This window comes from Balearica regulorum, chromosome 4 (genome assembly GCF_011004875.1).
Source record: "Balearica regulorum gibbericeps isolate bBalReg1 chromosome 4, bBalReg1.pri, whole genome shotgun sequence".
NCBI classification, from domain to species: domain Eukaryota; kingdom Metazoa; phylum Chordata; class Aves; order Gruiformes; family Gruidae; genus Balearica; species Balearica regulorum.
The window spans coordinates 6,267,254-6,287,912 of NC_046187.1; the positions used below are offsets into that span (position 1 = coordinate 6,267,254).

At 37.6% G+C, this 20,659-nt stretch overlaps 1 protein-coding gene and 1 long non-coding RNA gene across 2 annotated transcripts in view; one reads left to right on the forward strand and one right to left on the reverse strand.

Annotated features, from left to right (window-relative positions):
- Positions 1-20,659, forward strand: part of LOC142601647 (uncharacterized) — a 195,592-nt gene that overhangs the window by 143,423 nt on the left and 31,510 nt on the right. The window lies entirely within an intron of this gene.
- On the reverse strand, positions 23-20,509 carry BBS7 (Bardet-Biedl syndrome 7). The gene is made up of 19 exons (XM_075751052.1): positions 20,377-20,509; positions 19,907-19,972; positions 19,142-19,204; positions 18,103-18,278; positions 17,290-17,476; positions 16,540-16,612; positions 15,510-15,626; positions 13,977-14,107; positions 13,048-13,132; positions 11,239-11,341; positions 10,555-10,747; positions 9,014-9,088; positions 7,881-7,946; positions 5,633-5,772; positions 4,484-4,648; positions 3,284-3,393; positions 3,063-3,166; positions 1,714-1,837; positions 23-696 (listed from the first exon to the last, which is right to left on the reverse strand). Exons 1-19 carry the CDS (start codon positions 20,410-20,412, stop codon positions 560-562), a joined length of 2,151 nt encoding a protein of 716 aa, XP_075607167.1. The 5' UTR covers positions 20,413-20,509; the 3' UTR covers positions 23-559.

A 20,659-nucleotide genomic window follows, 5' to 3' on the forward strand; every position in this document is an offset into this window, starting at 1 on the left:
AATGAAGAACGCAGACCCCAGAGAAGGACAGAGGAAGTTTAATGCCATCGCTCGCTCTCGAGAGGAGTTAACGTATAGCTTTCACAGTACCTGGCTGGAGTCTAAAAATCAAAGAGAGTTCTCCCCCTTCTCGGCACTAGTCCCGTGAGATTCTCAGTGCGGCAGGCAAATATCAGAGTTCGGGGCAGCTTAACACACCCATTTCTTCTAAATCTGGTTAAGTCTCTGCAAACCAGTTTCTTCAGGCTTTCTTACAGCTGGAGAACAGACTGCTGCACGTAGTCTTTAATAGTACTGAAAACAGTATTTTGGTATTTACAGATGATTCCAAGTTTCCTTTAGCTATGAAGAACAGTGTGTACACATTCAACATACACAACATTTCATAGGAACTGAAGTTGAATAGTGTGTTCAAGATGGTAATAAATATGAATAAAACCTAAAACTTGACAGTACAACAAAAGAGAAAAAGTATTTTTCTTAAAAAGTGTTTTGGACTTGATAGTGAATTGCCTTGATTAAAAAATTAACAAATAAAAAGAAATCCTCCTTTTCCTTGTCAGGCTGCGGCCTCAAAAAAAGCAATCAGTCCATCTTGATCACAGCCATCCAGAATTTCCAGAAGAAGAGGAACTTTAGTTTTCACATTGGTGCCTTTAAATTTAAATTTATCTATGAAGAGATCTGTGATCATACCTGCAAAGGTAAAATTCCAGGATTTATTATTTGCCTTGTTTTCATTACGAGGTATCGCTACTCCTAACTCATTATTATGTACAAACTATTCTAGTTGATTCTGAGTTTAGAGACAAGTCTCTTTTTAAACTTCAAGTTTTAAACAATGATTTACTTTTAAAACAAACCCAAAATGCTGTTAGAACAGCCTGGATTCCAGCTTCATTCCAAAGCAGGCACTTCTGCCTTAGAATTACCCACATCTGAAACACTACAGACAGAGGAACTGCTGTCTGTACAGAGAACAGGACACTGCTTACGCTGCATATACATCGGCTTACTAAAGCTGGTGTCTGGCAGAGGTTCTCTGAGCTGGAAGTGTACGGGGAACACCAGAATTCTGGTTACGGAATTTCCTTCCCTAAATTAGATCATCTCCTAAGAGTCTCCCTTCCCACCCCAGGTGCATTTTCCTGGTTTTCTCATGTTTTGTAACACTTGACCATTCAGAATTTAATCACTCATTTAACTTGTATACGTTCTTAAGCGCCATACTGAATTTGAATACGATCCTTAATCATGTCCATAAAGACAAGGATCATCTGAATAGAAGCAGCTGTTTATTAAACAAAAAGTAGGAAAATCACTTGCAAATAATCCTGGTATTTTCATTCTCAGCGATATGCTTATGATGCCAAATCAATTTTAGAAGTTCTCAGGTGAACAATTCTTGAGAACCTTTAGAGAGTTACTCAGTTTTAGTAGCATACAAGCCATTTTCAGTATGTGCTAGGTTTTACTGCCTCACCTTTAACTTCAGATTTTTATGATGAAAAACATTATGTAAGGATGCAGCCTTGGCTGTATACCCAGACAGACATATATACCTACATACCTATTGTTGTTCTGAAGCTAGCCAAGTGTACCCAAATTATTTCAATTCTGCTACTGCTCACTTCGTAACTATTTCAGTCATGTCCAGCGTGCTCTCTGGACATGAAGTTGCATTTAAATAAAAAGTTGAATTAATCAACAAACCATAAAGTCTCTCGAGATGTGCAGGTTGTCTCTTATATTCCTCAAGCAGCTGATCTGCCTCTTCCAAAATGCTGCGGTATTTTGGTAGCAGGAAGTCCACATTTCCTTCATGAACTTGTAATTCCTCAAAGACATTTTAAATCATAAGAATTAGCACCAGTTAATTATTACAAGACCATAAAAGTAAGAAGAAATTAAGCTGGGGTCTGACAGGAGGAAGTACTTCAGAGACAAGACAATCTCCTTCTAAACTAGCAGGATTTATTTTTGAAGTGCCTCATTTTCTAGTCTTTTAATGAAATGCCAGATGTTACTTGTCACTTCATAGACTAGGTTCTCAAAATCCTGCGTATTATAGTTTTCAGCACTGAGTACTGCCAGAACAGGGTCATCCTGAGGAATCAAGCCTAATTAAGGCTCAAAGCCTTCACTGTTTCTTCATTTTTAGAGTTAGTAAATTCCTAGAAAGTGTAGCACATGTTAAAGTCTGAAGGAAAAAGTAAACTCTGAAAGTATCACTCAATTCATGACAGCAAAAGAAATTGTCAAAAAAAAATTTGTCAAAGAAGATTTGCTGCCTAAAAAAAGCCTAAAACAAGCAAAGCATGCAGCATCATTATTACTGCACAGGTATAACATACATTAAGAATAAATTCTTATTATTCTATACTTCCCTGGTTTGCCAAATAAAGCCGAAGTAAAATACTTGTAGTGATAATACAGGTACACACCATTCTCATTGGCAGTCAGTTTTTCTACTAACTAAAGAGTCCTGACAACTAGGATTTGATTCCCCCTAAGGACAAGGGGAATTGGTTGTCCATTTTCATCTCCCTTCTCCCTCAAAAAAAAAATACCAAAAGAGATAATGGCAAGTTTTTTTATGGTAAACAAGCTGCCTAACTGGTACCTCCCAAAGACTAACTGTTGAGGAGGGTATTAAGATTAATAAGCAGATAATTCAGAAATTATGACATGGATGATCACCCCCAGATCTTAAAAAAAAAAAACCAAAACCAGCCCCCTTTTAAAGGTCAGTGGAAAGAGGCAAAGAAGGAACTGGAAAATAAGAGCAGGCAAAAAAATAACGTTAAGATGATAAAAATTCTACTGGCCGATTAAAGCATCCCTAACATCAGTCAGTAATCCTACATGTTATTCACTAGTTACATAGTACAAATGGGAATTTTACTTCAAGAAGTCTGTCTCCTAGATGATTAAAATATACATCCTGGGAATAGAAACGGAACAGATACCAGTAAGACACACATCTGACTTGAGCCCTACAGCTTGGTATCTGACAACATAATCCCCCAGAAAAATCCTTCCACAGGAGTTCAGATACTTACTCTCAAAGCATCTATTAAGTGAACCTTCTTAGCCAACAACTGCTGATACTCTAATTTAGGGTGGATAAGCTTTAACGTGTGCCTCACAGATTCTTCATTTACATCTAGTAGGGAGTCAAAAAAAAAAAAAACAAACCCATCAAGCAAATGAATAATACATATTCCATTTATAAGAATATAAAATGAAGTCAAGGACAGCAAAATAGAAAAGAAAGTTTTACCATATGATATGTTGAGATTAATCTTCCTTTTAGTAGCTTCTTTGGAAAGCACATCTTTTAGGATGGATATTGTAGAAATGTTGTCAGACTTAAAACATCCCTCACCTTTTCTATAAAGGAAGAAAAACTTTAAATAAAAAAAACTTAAACACACATGCATGCATTAGATTTGTCCCTACATTAAAATAGACAGTCTGTAAAAACGATTCTCTGTATATCAGATGGCTGTCTACAGACCTATGCTATTCCCTCCTTCCCTATTCCTAGTGTAATCTTGTCAGGGAACAGTTTGTAAATAAACAGTAAATAAGACAAAGCATATATGCAAAACTCAGGTACACACAAAGCAGTTCTCTTGACTGTATGGCACTAACGTATTCATTCCTCCTAAGCTTTGTCATTGCAACACCTTGAGGCCAAGCAGCAAGCTTCAATACCAGAAGGGAAAAAACCCCACTCTGCCCTTCCCCCCAAAAAACCCACCACCCAACGTTCTACATTATGACTATACAACACATATGGTAGACTGGGAGCAGGCTGTAATCTATATAATTACAACAATTAATTTTTTCCCACTTTACAGTACCATTTTCAGGTGGGCGTATGTAATTTGCTGAAGGAAGGTATAACTAATTAATTTGAGAACATTTGAGAGTATTAATCCTAAACACAGAAATAATATTTGCCTAATATAAGTTGCAGAAAAAGGTTTTCAACTTAACACTTATCACATTTTTGTTTGCATGAGTATTAAATGCCTTTTAAGTTATTTCTGCTCCTCAATACAAAAAAAAAAAAGGAAGTTAGAAAACCATAGGCAGTACACAATAATTTCACGTTATTAGTTAAAGAACATTAATATGTTCTCTAAATTCTAAAAGCAAGCCATCATCTTACAAATATTATCAAGCCTTTTCTCCCTGGCAATCTTAGGTGTTGGACCAGCTTCAAGAAAAACCTTATTCAAGTTATAGAATTATCTGTATTTCTTTATCATTACTGGATAGTGTCACCCCGGTAATATATTCAACAATCCTTTTTAAGAAAGATTCCTGTTGTCTTTAACGGGAGTTCTGACGGGGCTGAGGGCAGAGAGGTGAACAGTAGTATGTGCCTGAAATGGTACTTGCAGACTGGACAAGAATGAAGATGACAAAAGCCCCAGCGAAGTCACATTGCGCTTTAGTAATTGTATTTTACCTGTAAGTACTTTCAAGCTGTGTACCCAGGAAGGTGTTCTGAAAATAAAAGGTGATACTCTCTCCAGCAGGAGTCTTCTCAGGCACCTCAGGCAAGCAAAACACAACCCACGAGTGAATTTCAGCAAAACTGAACTGGCCTTTGAGCGTCAGTGTATTCATGGGTCTAGGACATTATGAAATAAAAAAAAAAAAAGAAATAGTTAATAGTTATGAAGGAGGGGTACTGTCAGTGCACTGGTTATTCATGTGAAAAAAGTTTAGTTCCACATGGTAGCTTCCTTTTAAGCGACACCCTGTAAAAAGTCAGGTACGTATTGCAGATTACAGCTACTTTTCCGTATTTCAAGACAAAAAAAACTATGCACACATTCAAGTTGTATCTCCTAGTAGGCATGCCAGAACTGGATACAAAACGAGTGGGAAGTTTTTGGCATATCCCATTTCAAGTTGTTAAACCTGAAATTTATGACAAAGATAAATAACTGAACGCATCAAATATGACTAAGAGCTTCAACAGTCTCCCACGCTGTAAACCACAGACATAGCATTTACATCAAGAACAAGGCATAACGGAGCTTATTTGCACATTTGGTATCATCCCTTCAATCTTTCAGTTTTGTTCTGAAAAAAGCAATACCTTGGTTATTGTTATAACTATATGTTAACTGAGGGGGGTGGGGGTGGTGGGGAAATCCAGTAGAAATTGCATAAAACACTAGGTTTCCAAGAGAGAGATAAGGGGGGAAAAGTCTTGGCTAAGTTTTTGGAGCCAAGTTAGCTACGGGAAAGAATTACATTAAAAGAGTGGAGGGGAGAATGAGGCTGAAAATGAAAAGACTGCGGTTACTAAGACAGAAGAGTTTCCTTTCTACCACACCCTCAGCTCTACTAACACATGGGGCTGCACTGTAACCCTGGTCAGTAAAATGAAAAATAACCTGAAAACAAGGATAAAGAATGGCAAGGAAAGCAGGAACCCATTAGATCTGCTTTTTCTGTAAGAAAACCCGTAAAATGGAACTACAGGCTCAAAATTGTAGGTTTGGGGTTAGAAATGACATACTTAAGTTTATAGAGTAAACATCGTTTCAACTGGATTGTGTCAATTTTTCAAGAGAAAAAGGCATTCATTTTTCTTTGCAAATACCTGTCGTGATCAACAGAATGAGTTCTCTGATGAAGCGAAAGTGGTTTAATTTGATATTGATGAACTTGGCAGGTTTTGGGTTGAATTCTTGGAGTTACATATGCTTGAAGTGTACCGTACTGTCCCTCAATGGATCGAACCTGCAGAAATAAAAGCAGAACCCACAAAAAAGAACAAAAGAGAAAAGATTAATTTACTACAATTTGGAAAATTGGTAGGTATTGAAAATACATTAAAGAAAGACTGTAGTACTTCAAGAATATTTAGAATACTATATTTACTTGATAGTGCCACTATAAATACAGCAGATCAAGAATGTTTTAAAACTAGATGAAGTAGTGTCCAATGAAGTGCTGCTATATTAGATGAATGAAATATTAAGAAAATAAAACCTGCTAACTTACTTTCTGATCAGTTAAAGTAAAGTCTGTAACTTGCTGCTAATTCCTCAGTGGCCCCATTACTTGTTTTTGTTTTTTTTTTTTTTTTTTTTAAATTCAGGAAAAAATACACTCTGTAGTGGTTGGCAGCAGAGAATAGATCAAAGAATTTAAGAGTAAACGGAATTTCAAAATACGTGTTTTGTAACAATCAAAGTTTTTCCTGAGCTATTTTTGGAGAAATAAGAGGCCAGATTTAAGCCTCAAAACACCCAACAAGCAGGATGTACAAACACATTCAAGACACACCTCTGAGGACACAGCAATGCATCCATCACTTCTCTGCTGAGATCGGTTACACAGACTGCACTAAGTCTGCCACTCACACAGAGTTCACAAGAAACAGAAGTGTCCCATCTATAGCACCAACACAGCCATGAAAGTAGGCAGAAGAGGTACTGAAACAGCTTTATAAAACAAACAAACAAAAAAACCCTCAAGTACAGGTTTGCTTTATAACCTTGAGTATGTCCCCTATTTTATAGGATCTCAGAATTCAAAAAGCAGTGTTTCACAGGAAGACATCCACTTCAATGTTTTTAATAAAAATAAGTTAGTAAAGGGTTCTCTTTGGAAATAAAATCACCAAGACTTAGAAGTTGTATTGCCTGCATGCACGTAGAGGAAATACAACAAGAGAATGAACTCCACGTGGCAGGTGCACATCACTGGACATCCTCAATGTATTGCAGCGAGGTGGCAGTAAAACCTGTGCAGACTGAATCTATCCAAATGCAAGAGTGATATAGTACAATGTTTTGATGATACACTGCACTATGATGACACACAACAGCAAGTTTATAAATGCTTTTAGTGGGAAAGTAAAAAACCCTTCTTTTTGTGTATCACGAATGCATTTGATTCATTTTTCTTGTGTTATTGACCCTTTACCTGGTATTTTCAATATTAAAGGTGGCCAGGGTCATATCCCTAAATTAAAATAAGAGAACTGAGACACAGGGAGATAGAGTGACCTGCTCAGAACCAGTAAGCACACTAACAGCATTTCTCAAGGAGACCTGAGAAATAAGTCTTAATTCTGCACACTAGGTCCATTATTGCAACCTCACCAAAATACAGATAATCACCCCCAACTTCCCCACATTTGATGCGCCTTATGCAGGCTTAAGTTTCAAGATAATCTTTTGACTGAGAGTTTTACATAAACAAACACGTATGAGATTAGGAGGCTGCAGTTTTAGGCAACTACATAAAAAGAAAACCTAGAGCCTGTGTGCATGTTGAGGATTTTCCCAATCACGCCTTCCTTCATTACTTCCCCTGGTGGCAGCCACAAAATGCGCGAATTTGGTGAATCGTTAAAAATAAACCCCCAAACACCCACATGCCTTTAGTATAAGCAGCACGGAATGACCGGATTTGCTTCCTCTCCAAAATACAAATCCAGTCTATATTCAGTGGTTACTTCCTTCAAACACTTCCGAGGACAAACAGTGCCAGAGCTTTCTTTCCCACGCTTCTCTCCACTTTAAGTTCCAGACACTGTCACCAGAACCAAGTATTTTCACAATCTGTGATTTCCCCACTGCTTTCATGTTAGGGACACTTAAGGACGTCAGGCTCTCCTCTGAAGTAACACATGTTTAGAAGCCTTTAGAAACTCTACAGACAAATATAAAGAAACGCAAGCCCCAAATTAGAAGGTTCTCAGGAAAGAACCAGCAGTAGAAATTGGACTGATCATTTGCTCAGACTAAGCAGTTAGTCCACGTAGAGATCTCTCCATTCCTAAGCAGGCATCTACATAACCATTAATTTATTACAGAAGATATTTTGGAGCATTTTACCTTAAGTTCAAGTCTTGTCGTATTTGCTTGGCATCGGTAAGTCGCAAGAAGAAAGTTGCTATTTGGCTGTAAACAGAAAAAAACCCCAGAAAAATAATACAAAACAGGTCCACGGATTCACAAAAGTTCTAATGGTCTGTTTTAACTGTAGACATCTACAGTAAAGTTTTTGCTATTTATGTGCAGCTACTTTTTTGTATTTAACTTTTGTAAAATAATCTTTGGTTCCCTTGAATATTCAAATTAATTTTAATTATGGTAGAATTAAAAAAAAATCTCTATATAAGAAGAGATCAACTGAAGCCTCCTATACTCTTTAATACTAACATAAAAATTACATAGATATCTACTTTTCGTCTGAAGAATGCATGTCAGCCTGCCCCACTCATCTCCAATACTAGTCCAACATCCGAAACTAAAGTAAGATCAGTAAGAAAATACACCTGAAAAAAGCTAAATTAATCATCATAAATGACAAGAAACTTAAAATAAAAAGTTGATTTCTGAAAGCTCCAGGGTAGACCAATAATCTGCAAATTTAGTTCTTAAAGATAAAGGACCATCACAAGGAAGAAGACTTCACAGAAGATTTTCATAATGCTAAGGTAGTTTCTGGATTTTCCCACTAGCCCTAACATCATTAGTAATTCTATAAGTATTTAAGTTTATAATTATTATATAAAAAATGCACTTAAACACATGACTTCCCACACAGCAGAATTTTTGTGTTCTAAAGTGATTTTTAAGAGACAAACTTCTTTAAGTAAGAAATACAATGTTGTTCACCTAAATTACTCTGAAGTAAATACATGTGATACTGGCAAACCCAGAGAAGAGAGCAATACTGAATGTGTACTTCACATTCCTTATCAGGCAGAGAAAAAAGCAAGAGAGCAGTTGCTCCTGGATCCTTTCGTGCATATTTAGCTTTGCCTTAGGGCAGGACCTGCCCCTAACTCCTAATTCTGCAGTATCTCTAATGAATTTGAGCTCTCCAAAATTACCAAAGGAGTAGTTTAACCCAACATATTTAAAGTTACAAATACATAAATTCCAATTCTATTCTTAATATACAGTATTAAGAGCTTTCATCATGCGATCTCTATAAATACCGTCTCTTTTGTTTCACTTACCTCAGAATCACAGCTGCTAAAACTAACAACAGCTGAATTTTTATCCACATCCAGCAAGTCTATTGGGACATCGCTCTGCAGAACATATGAGGAAGGAAAAATAAAGAGCTTAAGTTCCTGAGTAGCTTCTAATGCATTTATCCACTAACTGTCACCAATTATTTTAATAAGGGGGAGGCAATGATTGCTTCACCCAAGAGGTAAAGCCTAACAGACACGCAGCTTACTACTTAATCCTGGAGTAACGTGATGTTTCTCTCAGAGAGTCCTTGTGTGGCTGGCTTACAACTTCAGTATAAAATCTGTAACTATCAGACATGAAAGTATACTTCATTCATATGCATGAAGCATGTTCATCAGTGAAGTGTTTCCCTATTTTAATAGGGGATTACAATATTCACACAGGAAACTAAGGGTCATATTACATAATTAATAATGATCCTTTTACTTCCAGTAACGCTTCTGACACAGACCACTTCTTATCTAGATGAGTTTTCACTGGAATTAAAATTAAATCTCACACTGTTTTAAAAATGAGATTAATGATTAATTACTTGATTTGGTACTGCTTTATAACTTCACAGAAGTGTCAGGAAATATTGATAAACATGCAACATACTTCCTAAAAAAATTTTTTTAAACACAGTTTTATTGTCTTCTCACAGCAGAGGAATACCAGATACCGCTTTATATTTCTTCAAAGAAAAAGCCGTAAGTTCTAAACATTATGTTAAGTTTGGGGCTAGATTAAACAATTTCATTATTCCTCACTTAGCTATAGAAACAGCAGATGTTATAGAGCTGCATACTAGCTGTAGCTTAGCACTGCTCTAGTAACATCCTTAATAAAAATGAGATTTTTATTGTGAAGTGAAAAATAAAATTCTACAGTAGTTCTCTCCCATTTGTTATGGGAAATTCACCTCACAAATTCCTCTTTGTCAAATTTTTCTCCCCGTGCATAGCCCGTAAGAAGGCAACTCAGTACCACTACTCTTTCTGACTACCAAAGATAACATTAATTTCAGCTGATGCAGTAGGAGGAGTGACTAAGGTTGCTCTACTTGGCAGGAGCATTTATCACCAATGGCACACAAATAAGATGCTGTTCCACACTGAAAGTGCACAGGTGGCTCACACCATTCTAAAATTTATTTTCCACTACAGAAGGTATTTAACTGGCAAGTGAGAATCTTGACCTCATTTAAGATTTACTGAGTTAATTGCTGTTTAAATAAGGAGGGATATGCAAAAGCAAACACAAAAGTTATGTAGAAACCTGCTAGTACAGCAGGTATTTTGATCTATTTTAGTATTGTAATGTTGCTCTGTTCAAATAAAGTTGTATTTGCTCCCTAACAAGCACTTACAATACTTACTTCAACACTGCAAGGCTATACACTTCAATTCCCTCTTATATCAATTCAGACATTTAAAAACCCATATACTTAAGATTTTATAACTCTGCTTTTCAAACTAGAAAGTCTCTGAATGTTTTATTTACATATCAGGAAAGCCAACAAGAACAAAACCATACTCACCTGTACCAGGACATTATCTATAGCTGTCTGCACCTCCAAGATGAGGCTGTAGCTAGCATCATCCTTATTTAATGTAAACTTATCATTCACACTAAATGCAGGTACTGATGAAACAGCAGTACTGGATTGAGAAGACTGTTGGTATTTTTCACGTTCCTGAAGTACTTTCATCTGTAAGTGTTCCAATTCATTCCTAGAAAAGGGAAATCACACATAATGTCTTAAAAAAACAACGAGAAAGTGACTAGTGACTCCCAGATACATAAAAATGATAAAATATAGACAATATCACATGAAAATGTAGATTCTACTGTACTTTGCCAAAAGAGTTTTCAATGAGTTGCAGTAAAGGACAACTTTTTTCCCCTCCAAGAGTACAACACATTTTGAATTATATGCTAGTGACTACTTTCCTCCCATCATTTAGAAGCTATAAGCAGCATGGAAGAAGGGAATCTTATCTTGCTGATACTGAGGAAGAAGGCATTAAGACATCATCACGTGAAGGCAAGATAGAAAGAGACCGTGAAATGAGGCTGCTATTAATTTCTGCTTCGAAAAGGCTTAATTCTACTTCTAGATACAATAATGATACAGAAAATCCAGTGAGATAGGAAGGAAAGATGACATTCCAGCTTTTAACATTTCAATTCTTCCATTTAAATTTCTTTCTAGTGCAATTACCTTAAGGATGAAATCTTGCTCTGCATTTCTTGACTTAATTTTAGTTCTTCACCTGATCCACCTTCTCTATGGACAGGTTCTGTAGTCAATCCTGTCAGCCAGCCTAAACCAATATATGAAGTTGATATTCCTTACAAGCTATGAAGAAAAGTCTACACTCAACTTTTGTATGTGTGGAGCAATGTTTGTTCCAGATACTGGGTAGAGAGAATGGAGACTTTAATTTAATCCTTTCTTTGGAGGATTAATCTAGACACTGAACATGAATTTTTTTAACGGATTTCATTCTTAACTTACAGATTGGAAAACATTATTTATTCTTTTTCATGAATACTTTGACCAATAAATCCCTCTGCGGCAGTTTTTAACCGAGCGCTTAAATTTTTTCCCCACCTCTGTTTCTCTGACAAAACCTTGCATAATTTGCCGTACTATAGTTGAAAACAAAACAAGCTGTACAACGTGCTTAGACCAAACCGTATGTTGCGCAGTGTGCTTTGAGATTGAATGCTGCCAGTTGAAGTGAAAAAAAGGAAATCATCTCTTTGTTTACTTACTTACATTTACTTATAAAAGCAAACACTAGTTGATTATATCCTGACACCTTAGGTATGACATGCACACTTGAACGGGTGTTTATAGCTCTAGTTACCTCATCTAATGCATGAAAACAGTAAGATAGCATTATTATAAAACGCACCAGAAAAGCTGACATGTCCACAATCTTTCACATTCCTTAGCTATCTACTTCAAGTACCAAGAAAGCCCAATAACAGAGCACGAACTCAAAAAATCCACAGGAGCCCTATGATGCCAGGCTTCAAATGTGACTTTTACTGCTCTAAGCACTACTTTTCCTCATCCGCCAAAATCTGCCAGACTCAATCTACTGCATATCCCACCAGAGTTTAGCTTTGAAAACCCACAGGTGAACACAGGCTTTCGCTTTTTTCTTTCTTCTATGATTCACTGATCTTTGTAACATTCCCACTAAAAGTAGCCACAAAGGACTTGGGCCACAGTATTGTTGCAGCCTATCATACCAAAACAATTCATAGCAGGTGAGGTGTAAGAGTCTTTTAACCATCCAATGACTACTTAAAAGAGGAACCTGAACACCATTACTTCTCAATATCTGACCGAAAATTTTATTTTGCCAAAATACACAGTTTTGAATATGAGAGGTTTCAGTAGGCTAATTTTTTAGCACTGAAGAAAACCAAAGACAGAGAATTAGCAATATTTTAGCTCCCAGCAGTTAACATATGCAGCATGTTTATCATGGCCTTTGTGACAGTCAGGCCAATAGCTCTAATCCTACAGAGGGGCTGCTGAGATGTCTCACATGAGGAAGCTTTACCTTCTACTAAAAGCAAAATCAACCCCATTTAAAATCCTGTGAAACTGAAAAGGAAGAAAATGATGTAAAAGACAGAAAAACAAAAGAAAGATGTGCATGTCTAAGAATATTTTTAATATAAATAAAAAAATGAAAATAATTCCTTCAGACATAACAGATTTTTTATTTCATCACAGTTAGGCAGTGGTCTACACCAGAGAATAACCAGCTGCTGTGTTACGCAGCAGAACACATTATGACTATCTTAAAATATAAAAACATAGTTTAATTGCAGGAAACTTTTTAAGTGTAAATATTACATTAGAAGAGATCTTTTCAACAAAACATTATCCTAGTTCCAATCAGAACAAAAATTTTAAAAGATGTGAGCTGCAGTAACAACATAGCCTGATTCATTTTTATCACATTATCACAGGCAACATTAATTGAGTAAATGATACGAAGCTTACCTGAATATGTGGATGCTAAAACTTCATCGTACCCATCTTTTCCTACGCAGCCACCCTGGATTGATGTAATGCTCTCTGATAAAGCCTTCAAATAAATACATTCAAGCAGAGGAAAATATCACTGCACTCATTTTAGAAGTTTGGGGGGGGGCGGTTTGTGGGTTTTTTTAAGCGTTGCATTCCTCCTTTTCCCTGCATCACAAAATACCTACACAGACACACAATATCTAGACCTACAAAAGAGTAAGCTAGCTGATGACTATCACAGCTAAATTGGGGTGTTTTAACAAATGCATTCCGATTCTACTCTTTGTCTAACAAAGACATTAAAAAGCAGTTTAAAACAAAACACTGATGGATGATATTTTTCCAGTAGCAATTAGCAATCTGACATAAGCACTATGGATTAAATCTATTATTTAAAAGAAAAATCTTAACCGAAGTAACTATGCTCAGTGAACTCCTGACAGTTCCTCATTTTGCAAGTTTATTATCATGATTTCATGATTTTCCTCTAAAAAAACCTAATAAATGTACCAGCATTGTAGACAGCAACACTGCCAATAATACATTTATTATTTTACATGTAAGACACAGACTATACACAACACGGGGTTGTTTTTTCACTGAGAGAGAAGTACAGGATTAGGTTTCACCCAGGAGAGACTTCAGTAGTCAGAGCCAGAACTATAACATATCCTCCACACTATTTTAATTTTTGCTCAAATCAGGACTATTTCACCTTCTAGTTCTTAAATATTAGGATACTGCTTTGAAGTTTAGATTGTCAGTGTTACAGAGCTCATCAAATTAAAACCAAAACACACATTTTAGTAGTAATGATCTTTGAAAATACTAGTAAGTTTTGAAATACAGATTTTTTTTTTTAATTTTTCCAGCAAATAAGAGTACGATGAATGTGGGCTTACATGATCATATCGAAGGACAGGATCATCTGCACTCTCAAAGTTATAAATTTCTAGCATTCCATCATCTCGTCCAATGAGTAATTCTTTAACTCCATCTCCCAGAATGTCAAAACTATCAATACATAAGATACCTAATGAAAAAGAAAACAAACTCGTTTACTTCATCCTTATTCGTTCACGACACAATAATACACAGGCTACATTCAGTTATATAGAAAGATTCTTGGTCGGCCTTTAAGGTTTATTAGTGCTATTTGTGAACGAGTCCACTAGAGGGCTGAAGTCTCCCACCTGTGCCTGAGGTTCATGATTGTACAGTGGATTTTACAGCCACCAATTCCAAATCAAAACCACCACAGTTCCCTTGCTGAAAAGCACTGAACAGAGACACACCCCCCCCTGATGCTCAAATAGCTTACTTTTGAAGGAGGGTTAAACCCCTCATCAAACACTTCCCCAGATGAACTATTTGTCTGTCCACACTACTGTAACTTTGCCAGATGAAGAAGCAGGCATTCTTTGTTTCCTGTACTTGACTTAGAGCCATTATTAAGCAAACTACTAAGAATTCTGGCTAAGGTGACAGAAAGAGGGTTCTGACTTGTGCCAGACCTGGACTAGGTACTGCTGCTTGACTCGTTAGTGGACAAACCCCCTACTAGCACATGTGGAACCAGCCTCTGACAACTAATCATCTTTGGACAGGAAAGAGACTTGGAATCTGGAAGAAGAAAAAAGCAGCAAGAGAGTTTGTACAAGAATTAATATGAAAAACGAGATGGAATTTAAATTTTATGACTCCGTCATATTTCATATGAAGAGTAAGGACATACTAGGAAGCAGTTTAAGAAAATAATTTAGTGATAGCTTTTATGAAATAATTAAATTAAAATATATATATATATTCTATTCCTGGTCTTCTCCTTTCCAAAGGAGTATGGGCTCAGAGATGCTGCAGAAGCAGCATGCCAAGGCTAAAACAGGGAAAGTGTTATACTATGCCCTGATCAGTTAAGCCTCATTGTGGAGCTTTAAGGAAAGCCTTACTCCATCTTCAGACAAAAACCCTTATAATGGCTTTAAAAAAAAAAAAAAAAAGAAGAAGAAAAAAAAAGTGTTGCAGGGAAGATGCTAACCTTTCCTCTGAAAAGACTTTAGGACCCCTGAACATCTGAAAAATCTGGCAGGTATATTTGCACTTAGAAATAGTCACCAAAATGATAAAAACCTCAAGTAATCATATACGAATCAACACTGAGTTACAAATGCCACTTTAAAAATACTGTAAAAACAGAAGTATGCTAAAGTACTGGAAATAATATCAACAGAAAACCCGAAGCAAGACAAACTGATTAGAATTATTTATAAGAAAACCAGAAGAATGAAAGAGAGCTTACTCATATTAATATCACATACTGATGTAATTACAATATGCCTCCAAAGTATCTATGAATACGATTTCTTGATTATTATACTTGTAATAAAGCCCCAAATACACTGGAAAGCTAAAGAGTGAGAGATTGAGACACATACCTCCTCTCTTTTTTTCATTTACTATTTCCCACTTAGGTATAGGCTTGGAACCAGTAATCTGGATAAGACCCAGTTTACCATCAGAAGTTCCATACACAATTTCTTCTCCAGAATCACCTAAATACATAAACTGAATTTAGAATCCATACAATCAAGTACACCAATTTAAAAAAATTTGAAAGTATTGTGTAGTTACACTCTACAGGCCATGGGAAAAAGAAAATACTAAGTAAGTGTTGTGTAACAGAACTGTCAGGCTTTAAAAACAAAAACATGAAAACTGCATCTGTTCTGATAATTTCTTCATGGCTATCACTCTTCTGTGTATGAAGCCCCCCCCCTGCACTGGGTTTCTGCCTAAAAACCACTCATAATCCAATACTTGAAATTTCAGCAAAGACAGGCTATTAAATTGCTTTTACAGAAGAGATTCATTCAGAACACGCAATAGTGAATGTTGTGCCAAGACTTAAGCAAGTAAGAACTACTTTTCCAAACCAGTTCTGAATGTCATTGTCACACAACCTAACTGAAACTAAATTAAGCACCAGATTAACACAGTAAAGCGATTTCTATTAGGTTAGAACAGATTAGCAAGGAGGATGATCAAACTATTTTAAACTTGATCCTTCCACAGTCTCGGTTTGCGTGAGCTCTACTCAATATTCTCATCCATCCATGGACAGATGCAACTAGCAATTCTAGTTATGGAAATCCATGCGTAAGAGACACACAAATCCAGAACTTTGACAAGGCCCGCAACAGTCCAGTTCGTACGTACACAGTGAGACCACCTTATATCTCACTGCTTTCGTAACAGGCTTCCAATTAAATGTGAATATAATTTAGAACTAAAACAGTCATATGTGTGTATATTTATCTGTATATAAAGAAACAACTTTTTCCACTGCATTTTTAACATCAGCTTAAAAATCAAGGCAAAACATAATTAACAAACACAAGAAATAAAATCTTAAAATTACAGTAAAGTGACATGCTTTAGTTACGTGTATATTCAAAATCTTGTTACCCCCGTTTCCATTGTTTAGAGCAAGAACAGTAGGTGGTCCAGGAACTTCTACTTCATACAGTAAATCAGATCCCTAAAGAGAACTATCTTGAATGAGTTTTATAAAATAAAAGAAAAAACCAAACCCAAACAAAACCCAAAAAACTCATCACCAACCACAAACCAAACCAAATCCCCAGAAGCATAAGGACAAAATTACTATGGATAATAGTAACAGATATGCTTCACTTATACAAACTCCCAATACCTATGTGAGATCCATTTCTAAGTCAAAACAGGGTGAAGTTTATATAAATAAAACATAGGACTCTTGAAATGTGTTATTATTAAAAATAATCTGTGAATTTCTCTGGCAAATAGATTTGTTAAACCACTTAATATCACTCAGACTTGTCGCAACAGTAATTTGTGAGACCAAGAATTTCCAAACTGATAAAGACTTACACATTTAATTCCCTCACGTGAGCACTTTTAGTCAGAAGGGACAATTTACTTACTTCCACCTATGAATTCCAAAGCCTATTTATAGTGGTTTTACTAATCCTCATTTTGCAAGTTTATTATCATGATTTCATGATTTTCCTCTAAAAAAACCTAATAAATGTACCAGCATTGTAGACAGCAACACTGCCAAGTAAGATACAATATGCTTATTCTTATGATGTTTAAGCCATGCTGCTATGCTGATTCCCTTAAGAATTAGTCCAATTCTATGGCATCAATACATAAAAGATAAACAAGTATTTTAACCTGTAAAACTCTGAGGACTCTATCCTGACATGCGAGTACCGGTGTAATGCAATTCACTTTATCTACAGGAAGGCAGAGAACATCATTGATTTTATCTCCTGATAGGTAGTAGTGCTGGTCTTTGCAGTCGCAGTAATGGTTATAGATGTAGCTTGCACAAAGAAAGAGATCTGCTCCTGAAATATGCCTGAGAAAAAGAAAACACTTTCTGTAGCATTTTCCCAGTATAGTTGCAGTGATAGTCTTTTAGCCCTTCTATATACATGCACTACCGCTTGCAGATTCAAGGCATCAGTGCGGCCCCCAAGCTGTTACAGCTTTTAAAAAATGTTTCTTATGAATGCTAAACCCCCATGGTTTCTATAGCTCTCAAATTTCCCATTTTGTCTTCACATAAAATCCTAAGAAAATCTTTATATAAATCTTGTTAATGTATTTTGATAATATTAATTCTTCTCAAGGCGGTTTATATCTGGCAGCATCTTACAACACAATCCAAAAAGAAAAATAAATTTGCTCCTGTTCTGGTACAGGAAGGAGACACGGACATGATACACTGTGACAATAACGTCATCGCCGATCACCTGCGTTTGCACTGATGTGAGTGCCTTCAGAGCCCTCCCAAGCCCCCCTACACTTTCTAAACTTCACCATGATTTTCTAAGTTCCTTACTACATGTCATGGCACCAGCTAAAGCTGGACTGGCGCTCAGCATTACCTACAAGCACACAATATGGTAAAAAATTATTTCATAAAACCATAAACTAAGATGCTGCTACAGCAATGAAAAAAATGCAAAATATCGTACATACATAGCTTTGATGCTTTCAGTAAGGTTAGTTTCAAATGAAAGAAACTGCTTCCCTCTTTTTGTGAAACCTCTAACTTCTGATCTTGTAGCCACAAAAATTTTCTCTTGTGGTGTATTAAGAGCTCCTCCCAACTCCAATCTTGAAATTTTTTGGCCTGGCAGTGTCTTGAACACTGGCTGCAAAGAGAAAAGCAATTTTCATCATCACAATATCCTATTTATGGTAATCTTTTAAGAGAAAAGATTATAAATTTGCTTTACAATTTCTGGCAAAACTAAGATACTATGGATTATATGCAAACAAAAATAACCTGTACATTTCTCTTCAGAATCACAAAGCAATCAAGCATTTTATGTCAATAAATCTAAAAAGCTGTAAAATACAATAAATTAAGACTTTATTATTTCAGTGTTATTCATCTATAGGAAAATTTCAGCACTGCTGGTAGCTCTAAGTTTTTTTGTTTGTTTGTGGGGTTGTTTTTTTTTTAAACACCACCACACACACACACACACACACTCCCCCTCCTCCCCCCCCCCTTACATGTTGCACTTTTATTCCAGAAGACTACAGATTTCTTTGTATCACTATAGAGTCCTTCTGAGCTGGCTATGAATTTCCTCAAGAGGAAAAAAAATAAAATGAAGTTATTTTTTTTATGAAGCTGGGCATAAGTCTAGGCTCATAAAAAGCAATCAGTTTCATCAACTTAGTGAATCTCTGCAGGTTTTTGGCCAGCCACAGGAAGTGAGTATGTGTACAGGTTTAAGCCCAACTGAACTGCAAAGCAAAAGGTGTTAAATCAACTTTTTTGTGTGATGACATACACTAGTGTCTGACTGAACAACTGTAGAGGACCATGTGCTTGTTCAGACATGAAATCAGCATACCTTCATCACAGCTAGGTATTAGTCCACAGCTCTACCTAGACACCTTCCACAGGTATCTTATTTCCCAGGTCAATAAAAACAGACTTTCAAAGTTCATTAGAAGGAATATTTTAAAAAAATAGACTTTTAAATGGAACATTTCCACTTACCACAGCTTCCCCTTTTTTTATGCCAAAACATGTAATGACCCCATCCTGATCTCCAACCACCACCTTCAAAAACGTAATACAACATTATTATACACATAAACATTTTTAAATAATACTTTTCCTATATTAATCATATTTTCCTGTATTTAAGTACTTAAAATACTACAGTACCTAATTTACATTTCTGTGTGTAGGAAAGCTAGATAAACCACTATAGAGGAAACTAAAGCCTAAGAACGATAATTTAAGCGACAGTGTTTACAATCCTCTTTCTCCTTCTAGGTGCAAGCGCCAGCAACCACCAGGTGGAATACTCCAGAAAGGCATATTTAGGAATAGTTGTATTTTCATATTGAGGATTTATTATTAAAACGAAAACCGCACTGTTACTATTGAGTTTTCCTAACTAGGTTTCCTTAGCTTGAACTTGTATTAAGGAAAACTAAAAAAGAAATATATATATATTAAATGTTAGCAAAAGAGAAATATAGAAACATGCAAGAACTTCCCTGCAATTTCAGCAATGCCTTAAGTTCTGAAAATTCCTTATTGGTTCCCAGCTTCCCAGAAACAAATTCAGACTTTTTTTTTTTTCCCCCTCTATTTTTTAAAAAGTTTTCCAAACAGTTCCAAGAACTTGGTTCCAAAGCTTTCCCTCATGACGCACTAAGTAAAGAAACTCTCCAGACGACCAACGCTCGGACCAGCCAGAGGCCAAGCAGCGGGAGCCCGCCCCACAAGCTCTGCCCTGCCGACCGCCACTACCTTCTGCGTCGCCTTTCGCCCCGACGTGGGAAGAAGCCTCATAGTCTTCTGGGCTGTCACTCCCACCTGTTGGAAGACACACTCTTTTACCGGGCACGTCTCGGCGCCGGTGGCCCGGCGCAGCGGGAGCGGTACGGGCCGGGAGCAGGGCTGAGGGCGGGGAGGAGAGGCGCGATGCCCAGGGAGGGAGGTCTCAGCCCCGCTGAGAGCGGCTCTGGAGCCGAGGACCGGAGCGGGAGGCCTGCCCGGCCTCGGCCCCACCGGGTGACGCTTCCCGACCCGGTCCCGCCGCCGAGAGCGCAGGTACCCTTCTGCAGGCTTCACACGGGCGGCCGGACGGCTCCCCTTCACCAGACGGCCGCCTCGCCCCACGGCCCCGACCACCCCCGCTCGCCCAGGCCGCTCGCCGCCGGTCCGGCCCGCTCCCCCGGAGTAACGACAGGACGGTACCGTCCGCAGCCCGGGCCCACCTGCAGGTAGTCCACACGGGCCAGGCTCAGCTCCATAGCGCCGGCGGGGAGCGGATCCCGGCCGCTGCCTCAGCGCTGCCACAGCTCCCGTTACCGCGGCAACCTCAGCCGGCGGCCAACATGGCTCCCAGCCGCCTTCCCATTGGTTAAACGTGACGGCGAGGGGGCGGGGCCTCAGCAAGACGCGCGCCGCTATTGGACAGCGTGCGGCGGAGGGGGCGGCCCCAGGGCGGTGGCGGGCGGCCTCAGGGCGGGGGAGGCGCGGGCAGCGGCCCCGAGGGGA

Excerpts from the sequence above, each read along its gene's own strand:
- BBS7 (XM_075751052.1), bottom strand. The coding sequence starts at position 20,412 with ATGGAGCTGAGCCTGGCCCGTGTGGACTACCTGCAG. Across the intron at positions 19,205-19,906 it reads GGCGAAAGGCGACGCAGAAG|GTGGTGGTTGGAGATCAGGA; the intron begins GTAGTGGCGGTC and ends ACGTTTTTGAAG. Across the intron at positions 18,279-19,141 it reads TAAAAAAAGGGGAAGCTGTG|CCAGTGTTCAAGACACTGCC; the intron begins GTAAGTGGAAAT and ends TTCTCTTTGCAG.